General features: G+C 41.7%; 1 protein-coding gene across 1 annotated transcript in view; it reads left to right on the forward strand.

The window, feature by feature from the left end:
• LOC136713036 (transmembrane protein 94-like) overlaps window positions 1-19,409 on the forward strand; it is a 30,244-nt gene that overhangs the window by 310 nt on the left and 10,525 nt on the right. Inside the window, exons 2-14 of the mRNA XM_066689927.1 lie at window positions 2,028-2,147; window positions 2,468-2,595; window positions 6,510-6,646; window positions 8,392-8,588; window positions 9,185-9,336; window positions 9,590-9,764; window positions 10,707-10,793; window positions 11,271-11,387; window positions 12,230-12,334; window positions 12,793-12,933; window positions 14,011-14,296; window positions 16,971-17,144; window positions 19,181-19,283. Of these exons, the coding sequence (XP_066546024.1) occupies window positions 2,028-2,147; window positions 2,468-2,595; window positions 6,510-6,646; window positions 8,392-8,588; window positions 9,185-9,336; window positions 9,590-9,764; window positions 10,707-10,793; window positions 11,271-11,387; window positions 12,230-12,334; window positions 12,793-12,933; window positions 14,011-14,296; window positions 16,971-17,144; window positions 19,181-19,283 (1,922 nt within the window). The remainder of the gene's footprint in view (window positions 1-2,027; window positions 2,148-2,467; window positions 2,596-6,509; window positions 6,647-8,391; window positions 8,589-9,184; window positions 9,337-9,589; window positions 9,765-10,706; window positions 10,794-11,270; window positions 11,388-12,229; window positions 12,335-12,792; window positions 12,934-14,010; window positions 14,297-16,970; window positions 17,145-19,180; window positions 19,284-19,409) is intronic.

The following is a 19,409-nucleotide window of genomic DNA, read 5'->3' on the forward strand; positions in this document are numbered from 1 at the left end:
TTCTAAGTATGTTTGAAGCACAAAAATCTGTCAGTCAGCATTTATTGAGTTTTTTTTTTCTTTCTTAAAATTTCAGTTCCCGTGGGCAACTGCAAAGAAAGGGCCGTATCCTGTTCCTATCTGCTGATTACTGATTGTGCCATTGTGGCCTTTCAAACTCTCATGGTAAAACTGATCCCACAAGAAAACAACCACTAAATTTGTTTCAAGGTTGTACAGTTGTGTACTGGGGATATCGACTCTTTTCCCTGCGAAAGGAGTTAGAAAGGGATGAGGGTGTATACAAATGTGTTCCTTCTGCAGATCCCAGTGAGTTTACTGAGCAGTGACATCAATGGAAATCATGAGCAAGTAAATGAGAAAATGTTCTGTTGGCATTTGCAAGTGTCTTTCAATAACCTTGAGGTATCATCCATTATGTATGGCAAGAACTGACATCTGTGCATGAGAGACGAATGATGATAAAGGTTGATTGGGGCGCGTGTTTAAACCTGTGAACATTGCCTTTTTCTGGCTCACTTGTTTCACTCTCTCCTCTGAGGATGGTGAAGCTGTTTCTAAGAGCAGCACAGCAGTGTGCCTGAGATCCCCAGAGAAGCAGATTTACCTGTAGGATGTGCATGTTGATCATGCTGGAAATCTCCACATGTGTAATTTCTAGAGAACAATAAGGAACATATCTGGGGTCTGCATCCCTGGGCCCTGGAGAGCTACACAGTGAGCTCTTTTTCATTAACCAACTCTACATTGCACAACTAGGTCAATTTCTATAATTATTGTCTAGATCAGGGGTTCCCAGAGTGCGGCCCTTGATTATGTTTGATGCGACCCCCCAAAGCCAACCTTCAGCCACCCCTTTTCTGAACCTTTTCTATATTTTTACACTTTCTGAACATTTTCTGTTACATAATGCACATGTAATTTGGGGGGAAATAATAATACAACAATTAAGATTCATAAATGTTCTCTAACAGAAAATGATTAGTTTTCATCTGTGGTAAATTTTCTAATGTGGCCCCTCATCCCATGCAACCTGCGGAAATTGGCCCTCCATCACCAGACATTGGGAACCCCTGGTCTAGATGAACATGATCTTGAGCCACTGATTGGAGACGTCTGAAACCTCTAGTATTAGACTTCTGCAGGACTAATGTTGGAGACGGCCTGCAGTTGATACTCAATAGGATTAATCAGGTGTGTAACCCACCTGTCCAATCAGATGTTCCAGACATGTGGCCTCATTGTGGTTTGGGTTTGTTGCATCTAATTGAAATTTGTGAATTCTTGTTTGTCAGTGGGTTTCAGTTTTGCATCTGTTGTGTTTTAGTTTTTCTGTTGAAACTGGAATCAGCAGGTATTACTTATTAATTCATACTCCCCCCCCAACTTGTAATCTAACTAACTGGACATGCTGCTATGATCCCAGTACAAACGCACATGTATCCTCCAAAAGTTGCATTACCAAGCCTTCTGCTGCTTGTCACGCCAAGAGTTCACCGTACAAACAGCCAAGCTCTAGCAGCTGTGGCACAGTTATTGTCCAAGCCAAAAGAGAAAAATAATCAGTTACAATGAATTAAGTGTGTGTTGGAGGGGAGGGGGGCACTGCAATAGTGATTGTAAAAAATGCTCCTATTAAGAAGCTAATAATGAAAGAAAATATTGAATCATTCTTTCAGGATCTTATATTGTTTGTCTTGGTTTGCTGGTCTTTGTATGTGCTTCAAAGCCAGCTGTCAGTCAGCATGCTGACAGTTTTAGGTGTGTCCTGTATGTGGCTCTGCCTTGTGTCTGCTGCAAGTGAAACTATCCTAGAAGGGCTTTGAAACTGTAGCAAAACACACGCACACACACACACACACACACATACACACGCACACACATGCAAGCAGGGGGTCTTTGGTTTCTTGTGTGGAAACCACAGTGAGTGCATACAAGCTACTGTCACATGATGTATATTTCTATTTTCAAAATCAGAACACTGACCCCAGAGAGGAACTTTTCAAGGTGCTATATTTGTTTTCCAGGAATATGTGCCTCAGCAGCTGGGCCTGACAACCAGAGAGGCCCTGACTGCCCTGCGCACACAGCTGGCTCAGGCACTGTCCGTGTTCAGGAGGAGGAGAGAGGCGCAGGAGACCTGGCAGGCAATATTCAGGGGTTAAGGCCCCCTTATGCTGTAGACTTATACAAAAATAGTTCAGTGCGATGTTGCAAGGAGAGGGGCTGAAATGCACTTTAGTGTTTTGCAATAGCAATAATACTAAAGCTAAATGTCTTTAGGGGAATGCACATAACATCTTGACTCACATCACACAGAAATACTTGGAGACCTGTCACAGACTTTACCCGAACAGAAATAATAGTTTGATTTTGCTTGATGGTTTCATCTGTGACTGGGTAGGTTGTTTGACTGTGCATACCTGTGATTGGCTGATTGTTTGACTGCCTGTGTCTGCCCCCCTAGGCAATATGGAGGCAGAGCTTTCTGCACCACAATGTGCATTGGTCTAGCCTGCACTGGCCTGGTGCCCTACTCACACTGCTGTCTGCACTGGCGCTGCTGGGCTGCCACGCCATTCGTGCTGAAAACAGGTACAGGAACACAGACCAGTGTCATGCATCGTGTTATCATTGGGCATTTTAGTATCTGTTTACTTTGGATGACGTCTTTGTTGACTCCAATTCAAAACATGACAGAGCATAAAGGACCATAGTGCAAAGTTGTTTGTCAAAATGTCATGCATTAGGTAAGACTAGCTACAATACCAAAAGAGCAGAAGGATTATGTCACACAATGCTTTAATAGTATATATGTCCGGGTACAATGGGTAGTCATACATTGTATCATCAGCATCACCATCAGTCTATATTGATCCACTGCTGGATGAAGGCCTCCCCATGCTGTTTCTTCTTGCATTGATCTACAGCTTCTCTTTTCCATGTCACACCTGCAAAGTGTATAAATTAATCTTCCCATCTTCTTTGTGGTCTTTTTTAAGCTCTTGGGATCCATTCAGTAACTCCATTTGTCCATCTTTGATCTGTCTGTTCTTCTTGCAAACCACAATCTATGCATTTGTATTACTTTATCTTTAACTTCTGTAGAATGCTCTTTGGTCTTCAGATTTATTTTATTCAGAAAATGTGACTTGTGGTTCACAGGTGGAAGTCAATGGTAAGGTAATTATGTCCTTGTTAAGACTGTGTAAACTGGGAGCTTCCACAGCAAAGGGGTTGAATACTTATGCATAACATATTTCAGTTTTTTTATTTTTCTTACAAATATTTCCCAAACATAAAACCAATGTCACCTTAATTTATAATAATTTATTTTGAGTTTCAGTGATTTAAAATACAATCTGAAGGTCTGAATACTAGGCACTGTATATATATATATATATATATATATATACAGTGCCTAGTATTCAGACCTTCAGATACCTACAGCATTTTATATATATATACAGTACTGTGCAAAAGTTTTAGGCAGGTGTGAAAAAATGCTGTAGGTAGTAAGAATGCTTTCAAAAATAGACATGTTCATAGATTGTATTTATCAATTAACAAAATGCAAAGTGAGTGAACAGCAGAGAAATCTAAATCAAATCCATATTTGGTGTGACCACCCTTTGCCTTCAAAACAGCATAAATTCTTCTAGGTTCACTTGCACAAAGTCAGGGATTTTGCAGGCATATAGTCAGGTGTATGATTAAACAATTATACCAAACAGGTGCTAATGATCATCAATTCAATATGTAGGTTGAAACACAATCATTAACTGAAACAGAAACAGCTGTGTATGAGGAATAAAACTGGGTGAGGAACAGCCAAACTCAGCTAACAAGGTGAGGTTGCTGAAGACAGTTTACTGTCAAAAGTCATACACCATGGCAAGACTGAGCACAGCAACAAGACACAGGGTAGTTATACTGCATCAGCAAGGTCTCTCCCAGGCAGACATTTCAAGGCAGACAGGGGTTTCCAGATGTGCTGTCCAAGCTCTTTTGAAGAAGCACAAAGAAACGGGCAATGTTGAGGTCCGTAGACGCAGTGGTTGCCCAAGGAAACTCACTGCAGCAGATGAAAGACATATCATGCTTACTTCCCTTCGCAATCCGTAGATGTCCAGCAGTGCCATCAGCTCAGAATTAGCAGAAAACTGTGTGACCCTGGTACTCCCATCTACTGTCCAGAGAAGTCTGGTCAGAAGTGGCCTTCATGGAAGACTTGCGGCCAAAAGGCCATACCTCCAATGTGGCAACAAGGCCAAGCGACTCAACTATGCACAACAACACAGGAACTGGGGTTCAGAAAAATGATAGCATATGCTCTGGACTGATGAGTCAAAATTTGGTATGGTATGGCCCCCACAGAGCCCTGATCTCAACATCGAGTCTGTCTGGGATTACATGGAGAGAGAAGCAACTGAGGCTGCCTAATTCCACAGAAGAACTGTGTTCTTCAAGATGTTTGGGCCAACCTACCAGCCAAGTTCCTTCAAAAACTGTTGTCAAGTGTGCTTTGAGCTGTTTTGAAGGCAAAGGGTGGTCACACCAAATATTGATTTGATGTACATTTTTTCTTCTGTTCACTCACTTTGCATTTAGTTAATTGATAATTATAATCTATTATGTCTATTTTTGAAAGCATTCTTCCTTTACAGCATTTTTCACACCTGCCTAAAGCTTTGCACAGTACTGTGCGTGCATGATTATACTTACAAACCGCACCATATGCTGAGATGGTAGAGTCTTTGGAGAGTGATGAACAGGCCCAAAAGTCCTGGAAACAAAGCTATATGTTGGTCATTGACAACTTATCTTGGGAGGGATGAGCACACATGGCGGACACTGTACAAAAACTAATATACCGAATCGGCAGGACGCTATAAAAAACTGTCCTCTGTGTTAAAGCCTGAAACTAAGCTGAACAGAGACCCTTGTGAGCTCAATGTGGTTTTGCTCTGTAGTTTTTGTCTTTAAAAAAAGTTCTGCTTGTTCTAAAAGGGAAGATGAGATCACGCTCTACAAATACAGAGCACAGTGCTTTATAGTGTCTTGAATGTGGTGGCACTGTGTAAACAATTTGATCCGAGGGAGGCTTTCAAAAGTGGCTCTGGTATAGGTTAGGAGTATATGGTTAAAACACTGTTGGTGTGTTGGGCTGTGGTCTTGTATCAAGCCTAGTCCATATTCAGGGGGTGAATCAGTAATGTATAATTCATCGGAGATTCTACATATTGAAAAAGAGCAACAACATCAAAAAAGACACAAATCGATGAAATATGCAGTGTGTTGTTACTAATTTAGTCATGCACCACATCGCAAATACACTACATACAGGGTTCTGAGAGTGAGTTTGGTCTTAAAGTCTTAATCACCATTCCCATCTTGCAGTTAAGGCATCTGCGAGAAAGTTAAATATTTACAGGATCGATTTAAGGTTTCAGCAGCTGAGGTTCAGTTGAGATCGTCATACCGGTGCTCCTGGCTGCACCACCTTGGTGTGAAAGTGGACCAGTGTAGCCTCTCTATAGCAGATTACATTAAGCAAGGAGTAGGTTACCCTACCTCTCCCGTTCCACTCCATTAAAAACCTGTCCTCTCCACTTCTTAATTATTGAAGTGATCTTCAGCAGCAGTCAATTAAGTAATTAGGGAAGGGAATAACAGCCAGAAACAGTGCATTTGAAAATATTTTTTTAGTGCCCTCAGGCATAAGAAACTGTCTTGTATACATGGAATCAAAACACCTTTTTATCTATGCCTTCAAATATTTCTTGGTAACTAAGACTTGTTCCATGATGAATAGATTACCTTGATCAGAATTGATTATTGCTCCTTTGTGACGCTCGGAAGAAAAGCACATTAGTCTTAGTGTAATTCATTGAGGTTTAGGCAGTGCAAAAGTACAATGCTAGTTCTGTATATGTCCAGACTTTATTTGAAATAAAAATGGTAAGGGGAAACTGGAGACATGCGCTAACATTTTTGTTCAGTTATAAAATAGAATTGTCTTGCATGCAATATGACTTAAAGTAATTAATTCCTTAAATGCACTCATCTTGTATGTAGTATTTGTGCCTTGAACCCCATTAGCACAACTTTGAACTTATGATCAACAATTAAAATAACAGTATGTAATGGTAAACTGAAGTTGCTACTGTTATGTCTGAAATAATTATATAATTAAATAATTGCAGGTTCGCAGCCAAATGTTTATTCTGCTGATGAGTGAATACGGTGTTTTGTATCTGAATTTTAGATTTAATCCATCAAAAGGGCAAAACATGATGTCACTGATATGGTAACAGTTAATTGATTGAAAGGTATAGGACCCCCTACACAGTCATGGATTGGAGAAAGCATGGTTACCTACAAATGAGTACTGGGGCTATACACCATGAAGAGAGTGCAGCTGGATTGTCTGAGTGGAGAGCATGCAGTAGATGTGAATTTGTAGTCGTTAATAACAGGCCCAATGACTCCATTCCTGTCCTGTGCAGCGATGGCACTGCACTGGCTGGCAGTGTGGCCCTGCTTCTCCTCCTGGCACTCAGCCTGGCCGCACTGGCATGGCAGCAGCACTTGAGGAGGGAGGAGATGCCCAACCGAGTGAAGGCACTGATCCAGGAAATCCATGGTAAGATCCTGCCAACACTGATACCCACCCCTACCCACCTAGTGACCCTCAATGCCAAGATATTTCTAACTGGCTGTCTGTTCCAGAGATGGACTTAAGTCTCCCGTTGTATAGCAGTTTGATCCAGTTCCGGTTTTACACGTTGCATGCTCTTATAGGCAATATACATTTGTATACCTACACAAACACTAATTGCTTGATATTTCCATGTATCTTTGTTCAAAGCACAGGGCTCAGTGTGTATTTAAGCCTGTTATGGTGCTGTCACTCCACGACTCATGGATGAGTATTCACAAGCACTGCTTCCAGGGCTGGTCTTCTCAGATAGACCCCATTCTCAGTTGTCTAAGCGGGAGAGTTCAAATTTGAGGTCTGACTATTTATGCCAAACAAGTTTGCAGCCTAGAAAATCTGGATCTGATCAAACTGCTTTGGGACACATTTCATCCATGTGTTCACAGTGGCATTTTCAAATCTTATCTGTGGTTTTCATGGTTCATTTTGTTGGTAAGAATCCATCATGACAGATAAATTTAGACTTTTCCCGAGGTTCTGTGTTGTGTGTGTGCGTATTATGAGCTGTTCTGTTTGATATAAAATGATTGCACAGTGCAGGCCTAACCTCATCATTTGGAGGCATCTGAACAGAACTATTCTGATATGATATACCTCTCTGTATCTCACCACCAAAGCTGCCCAGTGTGTGCAACGCAGGAACCTACTGCAGGTCGTGGGGAATTTATTTTTTCTTAACCTAGCAGTTTATTTATTTTGGGTTTAATGTTTACTTTAAATTATTTAAATTGAAAAGCATACAATTGTTGGTTCTTCTCTCCACTCCCTAGATTACAAATATCTATTATGAAGATATTTAGACCGCAAGTCCTCAAAGTTTGTCAATCAGTAAAGACACACATCTTGCCTGGGTGTAGATCTAGCTGTAGGAAACACTACCCTGCCAATACTGCTCATTCTGCAGTGTCTGTTTTAAAAGACACATTGATTATCACAAAATAAGCAATTCTGTGCTCTCCCCTGAGTCATACGGTGGTCTTCAGCTGTACCTGGGTATCCCTATTCCAGCAACTTTTAGACTTTACCCCATTTCTCAAAGATGGGGAACACATTATTAATTGGTCAATTAAGCAAGCCAGTTGTGCAGTTAATGGAGCATTGGTGCTTGAAGGATAAATAGTATTTGGGTGTTTGTTACAAATTAAGTGTACTCACTGTACTGTGAATATATACAGTGGCTATAGGAAGTATGCACTCCCCTTGGTCTTTTTCACAGTTAGTTGTGTTACAACCTGAAATTGTGGTGCATTTAAGTGTTTATTCCCCTTTGAATTACACAGCCTACTCCACACTTTCAATTTGGGGACAATTGAATATCCCTGGGAGCATGGTCAAGTCAATTACTTCTATTCCCACCACACTTAATTTTGTTTATGTTTATTTAACTGTTGTTAAAAAAACATTTAAATGCATCAAAGCAAAATGTGAAAAAGTCCATGGGGGTGAATACTTCCCATAGCCACTTTATCTAAATAACTGAATTTACCAGAATTAATATTGAAGCAACATATAATGTTTTCACATCTTTAGAGATTGATTACATTAGGGAAATCTGCTGTAATGGCTCCCAAGGTTGGACCCATGCTAAAGCAGATTGGTTTGGGAGTGAAGGCTGCGTCACAGTCTATGTTTTGTCCACAAAATAACCATACTGCCCTTTGCCGTTCCAGAGGTCCTGAATCAGCCCCAGATGAGCTGGATGGAGAGCTATGTGAGCCTGTTCTCCCCATGCTCTGATGCCGTGTCGCTGCAGTGGACTTATCGAGACGGCCGCCTGGTTAATTTGCCTGTCAGTCTGCTGGTGGAAGGAGACATCATTGCCCTGAGGCCCGGCACTGCGGCGCCCACAGCTCTCAGGGGCATCCAGGTCAGATAACACTTCTTATCTGGGTATGGCAAGAGTGTCCTGCCATGGTCCTAAGGGAGGAGAGTCCCAGTTCAGTTAATTTGATATAGTTTGTGCAGAATCAATATTTTCAAATGATTTGGACCTTATGTTTGTTGTTAATTAATGAGCACACAAAGTCAATGCTGTGTTTTAGTTTAGTTTAGTGGAAGGGAATCTGGAAGAAACTCCTTTGCCCTGCAGTTGAATCACCCATGCAACCTTTCTCATGTTCTCATGCCGGGGGTCAAATTGTCATGTAACGATTAATCATTCGCAACTGGCTCGTGCGCTTACTCTGCCCTCCCACCTGCCTCTAATTAAGGTGAATGGGGATAGCTGATTAAGTTTGGTTTAAATAGACAAATGGTTTGGAAAATGTGATTGATGGCCATCCTTCAGTCTTGTCTGGATCAAAAGGCTGGACTGTTTGACGAGGATTAGTACATTTATTAGTAATTTCATCTGCAACCTTGCATAGAATACCTGATTAAAGAGGTAGCTTCTGAGCAGTGTGTTCTCATGGGATATGCTGATGTGGTCTCTGCACTGACATGTCTCTGTCTCCGTGGTCACAGGAGGAGGAGCATGTGGTCCTGTCCCGTGGTGATGTCTTCAGCCATCTCTCCTCCCCTCCTTCCCCATTGGACAGTGACAGACCCCGCCCACACAGCCTGCTCCATCCACAGCTCTTTAGGGTGACAAAGACGCCTGCCATTGAGACTGTGCAGTGAGTCTGCCATGCCTGTCTGTTATTGAAGGCTGTAAAAGTGTTTCAATCTGTCCGTGCAACATTATGCGGTGAGTCACTGTTAGTCGGTCTGTTATTGACACTGTAATGAGTAAGTCCATCTGTCTGTCTGTCTGTGAAGACAAAATGCACAGAGCATCAGTCTGTCATGATGGAGAGCTTGCAGATCCAGTGTGTGAAGAGTGTTGTGTGTTGAGATTGCAGCTCCCGTGTCTTGTTGCCACTCTCTCAGGCAGTGTCTGGAACTGGGGCAGTGGAGGCCAGTCACAGTGCTAGACAACGAGCGCTTCACTGCCCAGAGGCTGCTGGAGAGAGGCTTGACCCCCCTGCTGCTGGTGAGAGCAACAGCACAGCCAGACAGTTACTACTCCCCCTGCCCAGCTCACCACAGCTACTCCTTCACACGTGTCAGATTAGCATCACCTGTCTATCTATATCAGTCTTTAGGTCTGTGTTTTGACTGCTGCTGCACTGCGTTAAAGAATTTACTGTAAGAGTGCCTCATAACATCACTTCCTTCATTTGTTTTATGGATTGGGTGTTGTTTGCTGCTATTAATGCTGATAGCAATTAATATTCGTTGTTTGTGTTTCTCTCCTGCTAATTAATATGAAATGACAACATACAATTTCTCTCCCAATCAAATCAGTAATGTTGAGCAGCTTGAATGCAGAAATAGTGAGCAACTGATCAGTGTTACCTGTTTGTTCTGTACAGTGTATACATTATACACATTAATCCCTGCCAAGGTGTCATGGGTAATTCACATTGTTATTTATTTCAGAAAGGTCAAATTTAAAATCCATATCTGTCTCAAAATGTCCTGGTGATGACAGAGTCATGTGGGCAGCCTACCTTAATTCCATCTCCCTTCTTTATGACCTATAAACATATCTCCATTACAACACTACATCATACTGAACACTATAGAAGATTAGATCACAAGCACTTAAAAGGTCAGATAAGTTTTGTGGATCTAAAGAAACCTCTACATTCCTGTGATCTTTGAACTTTAAGTAATCAGATCAGGCCTTTTGTTTTGTCAAATCACCACAATACACAGATGTCGTGATGTTGTAGTAACGACTCAACTCACAATCCTGTGTTCCTCAAGCTATGAAGTCTGTACAGGATCATTTGATTGCTTAGTACAGGTTTCAGTGGAAATTGTTTGGGCAAGGGACAGCTCCAGGTTTTCAGATAAAATCTTCTCTATTAATCTGTACTGATTGCTTTGAATGTAAAGAACATAAACATATGTTGCTCTAGATGTGATAAAAGCCTCACCTGCATACAATAATAGTATTAACCTTGGAGTGTAGTGTAAAGTGTGTATTACTCTTCTACAGGTGCTGTTGTTGATGGTGAACCTTGCACGCTACTTCCTAGGAGCTCACAGTGTTGGGCCCTGGCCAGTCCCCCTGCTGCAGTTGCCAGTGCGTCCAGGCATCCCTCTTCATCACTGGGGAGCTGGGTGATGGGGTTTAGGGGTGTGGTTAACAGCTGTTGAGGCAATATGACCCCGGTCCTGGGGGCTCCCTGAGCCATCTCATTTCTGAGGACTATTAAACTCTTAACTGAAGTGTTTTCTTGATTAGTTGTTTAGCTTTGCACCCCATGGTTAAAATGAAAATGACACCCTCCAAACAGCTTTCTAAATCATTCTCAGACATTGATGTGAATTACTCTGTTATGTCCTGTCAATGTCTCTTCCCCAAATTTTACACTCTCCCCCTCTCTCCAATTTAAATGCAGAAATTCATGTTTTGGCATTTATCGACAGGGAAGAAATGTATGTTTTTTCCAAAGTTCTTAAAAAAAGAAATTAAAAAAATATATATTATGTGGAAACGAATTTAAACAGGTGAACAAAATCCCCTCATCTCTCTCTCTCTCTCTCTCTCTGCTTCCAGGTCAATGGGGTTCTGCCGCTGCTACCCCTAGCCTTCCCATTGCTGTGGCAGCAGGCCTGTGTGCACGGCGAGGTGCAGGTGCTGAGCCACCTGGGAGCCCCTGTGCAGGGCTGGAGGGTGGGTGTCCATGGCAACAGGCAGGGCACATAATTACACAGCATACTTTGAGTGACAGGTTCCCCTGTCTACGCTACTGATGCATTCATAAGCCAGTTCCACTTAAAAAGGCTTAATGCAGTGTACTTAAGTAAAGCCACAATAAATGAAGCAAAGTATATGCTAAGTCCCAGAGATCTAAGACAAAGCAGGATATTAACTGTTAGGAAACAGATTATAACCCATTGTAAGATTTGAGCATTAACTGTGCCCCTGCTCTGCCCAAGAGACGACTCAAGACTAGCATCTCTTGGCAGAGGTACATAAAACATTAATTGTGCACATGGAGTCTACCTCACCTGCCTTTCCTACCATGAGAAACAATACAATGCAGTAAAGGCCTACATACAGTATATCTCTCAGGATGCTACTTTTGGATCCCTGGCTGTAGGCCGCTTAAACCCTTCCTGTTGGGTTTGTTGCGTGAAGAGTGTGTTTCCTTTTCATTAAGCACTGGGGTGGAGTAATCTTATTGTGGCAGAACAGTTAAGACTACAGCCCATAATGCTGTATGGAGGCTGCTGGCCTGAGTACTAGGGAAACTCTAGACCTGCATCCTCAGTCTCACTCACAGCCGGTACCACCCAATCCACGGAAATTAAGAACTACCCATATAGTGTATATAGTAGCCCACAAAACTGTATAGTGAATTTGTTTGTGGTTTTGCCATACTGGTATTTGAAAAATCATTACCTATATGAATCTGAAAGAACTGAGCGAATGCAGTAAAAATAGAATCTGTGTTATTGCCAGTAGTTTGACATTGTGTTATTGTCTCTGACTGTGTTCTCACTGTGCTGCAGGAGAAGTGCAGGCGTATCTGGAGGCACTGTGTAGGCCTGCTGTGTGGAAAGGCCCTGGCTCTATCCTACACTACGAGCCTCCTCCATAGCCTGGGCTCTGTAACGGTGAGAAGGGTACCCTCAGAAAGTCTCTAAAGTCAGGCTGCAGACTAAAGCAGATGGGCAGCAGCACTTTATAGCCAAAAAAATATGTATTACATAAACGCTCAGCTATTTATTGATTGATTATAATTTGTGTTTGCTGTAGTGAACGGCAGTTTTTCACTCTCTAGAAACTTTTCTCTTGCCTTATCATTCCTCAATCAAACAGTCACAATTTGTTTTCACAATCCCCCCCCCACAATTGTTTTTTTTGTAAATTATAATTTATCCTACAGCTAAAGTCATTTGGATGTCTGGGTAGAAATTACTGTCACACAAAACACTAATCCTTGAAAGATCTGCTGCTTATTCTAATTGTGTGAGTACACTGTGTCGTTCGATCTGTCTGAGCCTGGATAGCAGTACAGTGTCCTTGTAATAATGTTGCTGTCTTTCTGTTGTGTATGTGTGTGTGTGCTCAGGTGTTGTGCTGTGTGGATAAGCAGGGGATTCTGTCCTGGCCCACTCCAAGCCCAGAGAAGATTTTGTTCTTCAGCAGACCTTCAGGACTTGGTGGTGACAGCAAGAGGAGCACAAGGGACCCCGAAGAAACCACCCCTCTGGTAAGTCATACAATGCTTAGATGTTTATGTATATATAATATACTTTTTTTTAATTCGGAGTTAGCAATTATTTTTTCTTTAATTCTGTAAACTCACTCCACAAGTGCTGCTGAATACAGACCACACAGCAGCTGCAAATACAGTGGAGGCATATACAAACAATTTTAATAAATAAACAAATACACAAGAAAATGGCTGCAGAAGATGGAGAGCTCATTATGTTGCCATTTAAAACTGAACTGTCTCTGGGATGCATATGAGATAACAATGAACGTTTCACTCAGTGGATTAGAAGGCTTGAAGTGGGATCTGAAATTTATACAAACGTGACACCTGAACTGGTAGCTACAATTTTGCCATCCAGCCTCAGTGGCCCTGCTTTAGGATATTGGGATAGGTTTGCAGAGGAAGTAGTAGATAACCATGAAGAAATTAAACACATTCTACAAAATGTGTTCTCCCAAGATCAGTATCTGCAAACCTTCAAAGCATTTCTTAGTTCTAGGCCATGTAAGCCAAGTGAGCCACTGTAAGTGTATGAAGCCAAGCTTAGCACCCTTGAAAATCAGACATGGCAGCGCAGTCATTGCAGAGAAAGTATTTTTGCAAGATTTCTAGCAGGACTTGATCCAATACTGCAAGATAAAAGGGGAATAATTTGGTGCTCTGAATAGAGGATACAATTTGCATTGCCACTCCATGGGAGAGATGACCATGCCTATCATTGACCCTCTAGTGACCAGCCTTGCTTTCTCTATCGTGACCCATTATCGTACGATCAATCTTCAACATTAGTATCCCCAAGTCCACAGTGTGTCCATGGGAGTATGAGAGGCCTTGACTTCAATGTTTGCATGAGGAAAGTGGATCATTTAACAACAGAACTGGCCATGCTGAGAATGGATTTGGATGCCATTGGACAACAAAGGAGCTCTCATGAAGTGATTGGGGTGGGGGATTGCAGTGAAATTTACTTTTTTCTTTAATTAAAAGCAGTTTTGCAGATTAAGTGCATAAGGTATTCCCGTGGTGGTATTCATACATCAGATTCTAACAGGCAATATGTCTTCCCTGTAGCCCGACTCCGGACCTCCAGGCCGCAGTGTGCTGGAGGTGCTCAGCCTGTCCTCGGACCGGCAGACAGACGCATGGGTCCAGTTTGACGACTCCCGCTGGCAGCGCCACACTTCCTCACTGCGTCCGTTGGGCCTTGGCGCCCTGTTGGCCCTCTGTAACCCCCAGGCTGCTGCCAGGGTGTGGTGCCTCGCCGATCACCTGACCCATGCCTCGCTACTAAGGGGGCGGCCTCGATGCCAGCCTGTGTGCCCGCCCTGGGGGCTGTGTGAGCTGTCCAGGATCCTGGGTAATGGTTGGGGGGGCTTGAAGCCAGGCAGGGCGAACACATTTTTTTTTTTTATGGTCTGGACAAGATCAAAACGCCGACCTGTCTGCCAATGACAAATTAAAGCCACAGTCCTTGCACAGTCCAGTCCTTAATTTGCATTAAGTAGAAGGAAAAATCTTTTGCTTAACAAAAGCCGCCATCAAATTTTGTCAGTATTTGTTGTATTCATGTCAGTCTTTCTTGAGACAACTATAACATTGTATCACAATAACCCTATCAACTCAGCAAACTCAAAAAAAAAAATCCTTTTTGGGAAAAGCGCAGAACAGTCTTAAATAACTTAAACAACTAAATAATATCCCAGGGCTATAGTCCAGATTCCAAAGTGTGAGTGTTTCAGAGGACTGGACAATGAGAATGACTCCCTCAGACCTCACACACTGAGATGCGCCTTAGACAATAATCTAACGAATGTGGATATTAACACAGCACAGCACATCGCACCAAAATCAGCAATTGACTCAACCTTTTTGTCTAGTCAACAGTAAATGGGTGTAGAGGATTTACTGTAACAAGCAGGAAGCCCCACAGGGAATGTCTGGAAGCCTGCTTTTCAGTTTACAGGGGTGGGAAGCTTAACTTAGTTTCAGTCAGTGAGAATGCTGTGTAAAGCATTTCGTTCATGTAGGCGGGTTGAAGTTCAGCCCCCATACAGCTGAATGCAGCAGGGCCGGGCACACCATCATAACGGGTCCTTGAGCTAATTTCCTGTTAAAGACACACAGCCTGAGTGCCCAGAATAACAGGCAGGTGTTTCCTGGTGATAACACTCTTTGTTCCCACCTGATAGTTAATGACAATAAAATAAAATCCATTCAAAAAATATTGCATTTAGAGAATATGCTTGATTGTAATGATTAAACTAAACATTATCCAGCTGCACAAGATTTCGTATACATTAGGTGAAAGTCCATATACTAAATTCCCAGTGGTTTACACTTCACTCTGGCTACAATAAGGGATATGGGGAGAGTATATGTAAGACATGAACACTGCAGATAGATTTACATATCAAATGTATTACTAATCATTTGGGGGGGGAAGGGGTAATATGGTGCATTAAAGTCACTTTAAATTGTTTTTCAAAAAAGGTTGTGGCAGCAGTGGTGTTTAAAATTGCATCAGAAATGTGCCTCACTTTTTGGTGTTCCAAAAACTATAAGGCATTTGGCCTCAGACACACTAATGATACGCCTCTTATGTGGTATTGAGCGAGTGTTGTGACTCTCAGTGCTTCTGCTTGCAACTGATTAATACATAACCTTGCCCCTGATGACTCATCTCATCCTTAGGCTATTGAGGATGAATCACCAGCATGCTGCTCATTTCGCTTTCTGAGTGTGTGTGTGCCTGAGTGCGCCCATGTGCTTATTTCTGAAGTCCTGTCTTGTTCAGTGGTCTATAAACAACACAATTTCTGATGGTAGAGCTCAGCTGAAAGATCCAGAATGCAGATTCTCAGAATCTGGGGCTAGAAGACCAGGTGTCACACAGTCATTTTTGTACATTGTCATAATTAATTATCTGTACTGGAAGAATGATTGTAGGCTGAGTTGAAGAGTCACAGTAGATACTCCTTAATTGCTCCTTTGTTTTAAAATAGCACAATACGTCATGGCTAAGGCCTTGAGAATATTTAATTTAGCGTAATGCCGTGATTTTATCACTTCAAAAAAATATATATATACAGCTCTGGAAACAATTAAGAGACCACTTCAAGTTCAGAAATCGATCTTAACAAATCTCTTAATTTTTTCCAGAGCTGTATGTATGCAAGTTACGTATAGTATAGTGTACATTTAGTGTGATTTAGAGAAGTAATTCTTGTCCAAATTCTTGACTCAACTCGTCCTAATCCTGGTGTCCCGCACAATTAGTCTATCTGAAATATTAGGAGATCAGCCAATAGCGTAAGGCTCTGTATGATGCAGACACTGTATCACTCATGACTTGTAAAATTGAACTGAAAGGTTATTGCTTTCATTCAGTGAAGGGGGATTTGTGTTGTATACAGCTCAAGGCAAGAATAATTTTTTTGCCATATAATTTAAAAAATAAATAACTGAAAACTGCATACAATTATGTGCATATGTGTGTGCATATTTCTGGAAAAAATATACTGGGTGTCATAGCTGTGCTGTGTGCATACTGACCCTGCAGTGTGAAAACCAGTGGAAGGCTTTGACGTGCATTGCAGAGACTATTTGCATCCCTCCTGTAGAAACACAGAGTGGTGGGCTGAGTTGACTAACTGATGATTCCAAATAGAATAAATATAAATGCGTGGAGATCACTTTGATAAAAACCGATGAGGAAGTGTGTGTTGGTATTGGTGGTGGTGTGGGGGGGGGGTCTGTAGCCTCCTCTGTAGAGAGAGAGGGGGAAAAGAACTGACTATCCCACAGTACAAAAAATGTTTATAAACTGATATAAACTTGCTGTGTGCGTGATGCTCAGAGCACTGTGTTTCTCAGAGTGCTGTACTGTTTGAGTGATGCTCAGCGTGCTGTGTGTGTCTCAGAGCGCTGCGTGTCTCAGCACTGTGATGTGTGAGTGATGTGCAGTGTGCTGTGTGGCTCAGAGTTCTGTGCTGTGTCAGTGAGTCATAAGCAGTTTGCTGTGTGTCCGTCAGGGTTCAGGCCTTCAGCGCAGGAGCCGTTCCAGCAGCAGATGAGTCTGGCGACCTACACCCTGCCCTCTGTCCCCTGTGCCCAGAACAATTCGCCCTGGCAACCACAGCCCATGGCCATGAAGAGTCTTCCTCTATCTCACATCATCAGCCTGGTGGTCCATAACAGCAACTCAGGTCTGATTACACAGCACCGGCTTGTACTTCCCCAGTATAATTTACTCCTCTGTAACCCACTGCACTTTTGTTCACTGTCCCACACTTTACTGCACTCTACTATACTTTTTTAAATGTTAGTATCCTGATCCAAATTGTATTATTTAATTACCTATTTCTATACCTTAATTATTCAATTAAATGTACTGTATACTACTTTTTGACACTGTATAGTACTGCACTCTTCTGCACTACACTGTTATACTGTGCTCTGTGTTACACTGTACTACACTGCACTTTACTACACTGTATTACACCACTAAGTCACTGACCTGCATTGTACTGCACTACATTGGAAATCATGAGGAAATTAAACTGATTATAGTTGGCAGTAAATGAGGTGTGGCCTTAGACTCCTTCCCATGGAGTGTGTCTGTCTGTCTGTGACTCACATGGCCTGCAGCGAGGCTGGGGGCAGCAGGGTGCTGACTGAGGCAACAGATTTCTGTTCCTCTTTTTGTCCTGGCAGCAACCGGCACTGCAGACATGGCCGGCCAGCCAGCCCCGCAGCTCACACAAAAAGCCCCTGAGATTTTGCTTCTAAAAGCAGAAAAGTAAGTGAAAGGAAAGGGAAGGAAAAAAAAAAAAAGCTATTTTACAAAGCTGAAGGGGAAAAACTATAAATCAGAGATTCAGGTGTCCATCTTTATTACAGGCCTCTTCTGGTAGTGGTGTTCAGGGGGCTGTAGACTGATGAGTACTGAGGGATCGCTGTTGTTGTCCAGTCTGTGATTGGGCAGGGATTCTCAGAATTTGCAATGGATAACAGCAGTGACAATAGAAGGAAGCTGGAAGGAATAGAAGAAAGGAACACAAACACCAGTGCTCTCATTTCCAGACAGCCAAGTTGTTTTTGTTCCAGATCAGTTATTCAGTAAGATTGAATGAATTACATATATATGTTCTCCCTAATTAAAAATTCTGAGTAAAAAATGTGAAAGTGAATACCATTTTTTAAGATGGGAGTGAGTCTTAAAGTCCAAGATTTAGATGCTTGACTCAATTAACAGTAATTGTTCCAGTTTCCTCTAGGCTGAAGCTGTCTTCGAGAAACTCTGCAATGATTTCACTGAAAAATGTGAAGTTTCAAACATTAAAAGAAATTAGAAAACTGTAAGAACAATTATTCTTAAACTAAAGTAGTCCCCAACATACATTGTTTCAGTTGAAGGATGAGAAGGCTTTAAACTACAACTGTAGAAATATACATTTATAATATATATAGCTTTGTATTTTATATCTTTTTTTTTATTTCATACTGATTATATCATACTCTGATTCAGAGCCAGTTGTTCTTAACTTTGATTGGTAAAAGTCCCCCCTTCAAGGTGACTCATGATTCCTACATCCTCCAGCCACCATTCAGCTGTGTAAAAGCAGCTGGTAGGATCTTTTTTATTATCTCATGTTATGAAAGAAATGACTGCATACAAAACTATCAATGTATGATTTTTTTACTATTTAAAATGTTGGTCACACTTTAAAATAAGGTGGTGTGATTCCTCATGAGTTAATAATATATGAATACCACAGTATTAATACACCAATACCTCATCCACATCACCTGAGTTCTGATGTTGAGCACATGAACCCTTACCCTGTTATACATGAGATTAACATCATACAAAGTGCACAACATATTCATGTATTAATCCTGTGTTAATCATATATTAATTAATGAGGAATCACACCACCTTATTTTAAAGTGTTACTGAAATATTAAACAATATTAGAGCACAGGAAACAAAAAATAAAGCACATTTTAAAGCATTTAGAAGAATACAATTCTTGGCCAAATAGCCACAAAAGATCCTTGAATGTGACATCACTACTGCACACTTCAGTTCAATACTCTTTAAGGTCTAAACAGAAACTTTTTTTTAAGTCCCTTTCTCTGTAGCAATGAGGTGATGAAGGCATGAAGGCTCTAGGGAGAAGACCAATGTGACCAGACTGGCATTTACAGCATAGTCTCAGTGTGTCCCTCCTCTCTCTAGGGGATGCTCAGCTCTTTTCATACGGCTCAGCAGACACCATCCTGGCAACTTGCGTTGAATTCTGGGATGGCTCAGACCTCCACCCCCTCACCGATGCTGACAGGTTTGATCTTTGAGCCTTGGCATAATTTTGAACTATACTTGTGTGTCTGACATTGTTTAACTGGTAAATCAACCAAAATGGGCAAAAACTGAAAAACTGAAAAAAAACTAAACTGAACTAAGTAAT

The sequence above is a fragment of the Amia ocellicauda genome, chromosome 17, assembly GCF_036373705.1.
Source record: "Amia ocellicauda isolate fAmiCal2 chromosome 17, fAmiCal2.hap1, whole genome shotgun sequence".
Lineage (NCBI taxonomy): Eukaryota > Metazoa > Chordata > Actinopteri > Amiiformes > Amiidae > Amia > Amia ocellicauda.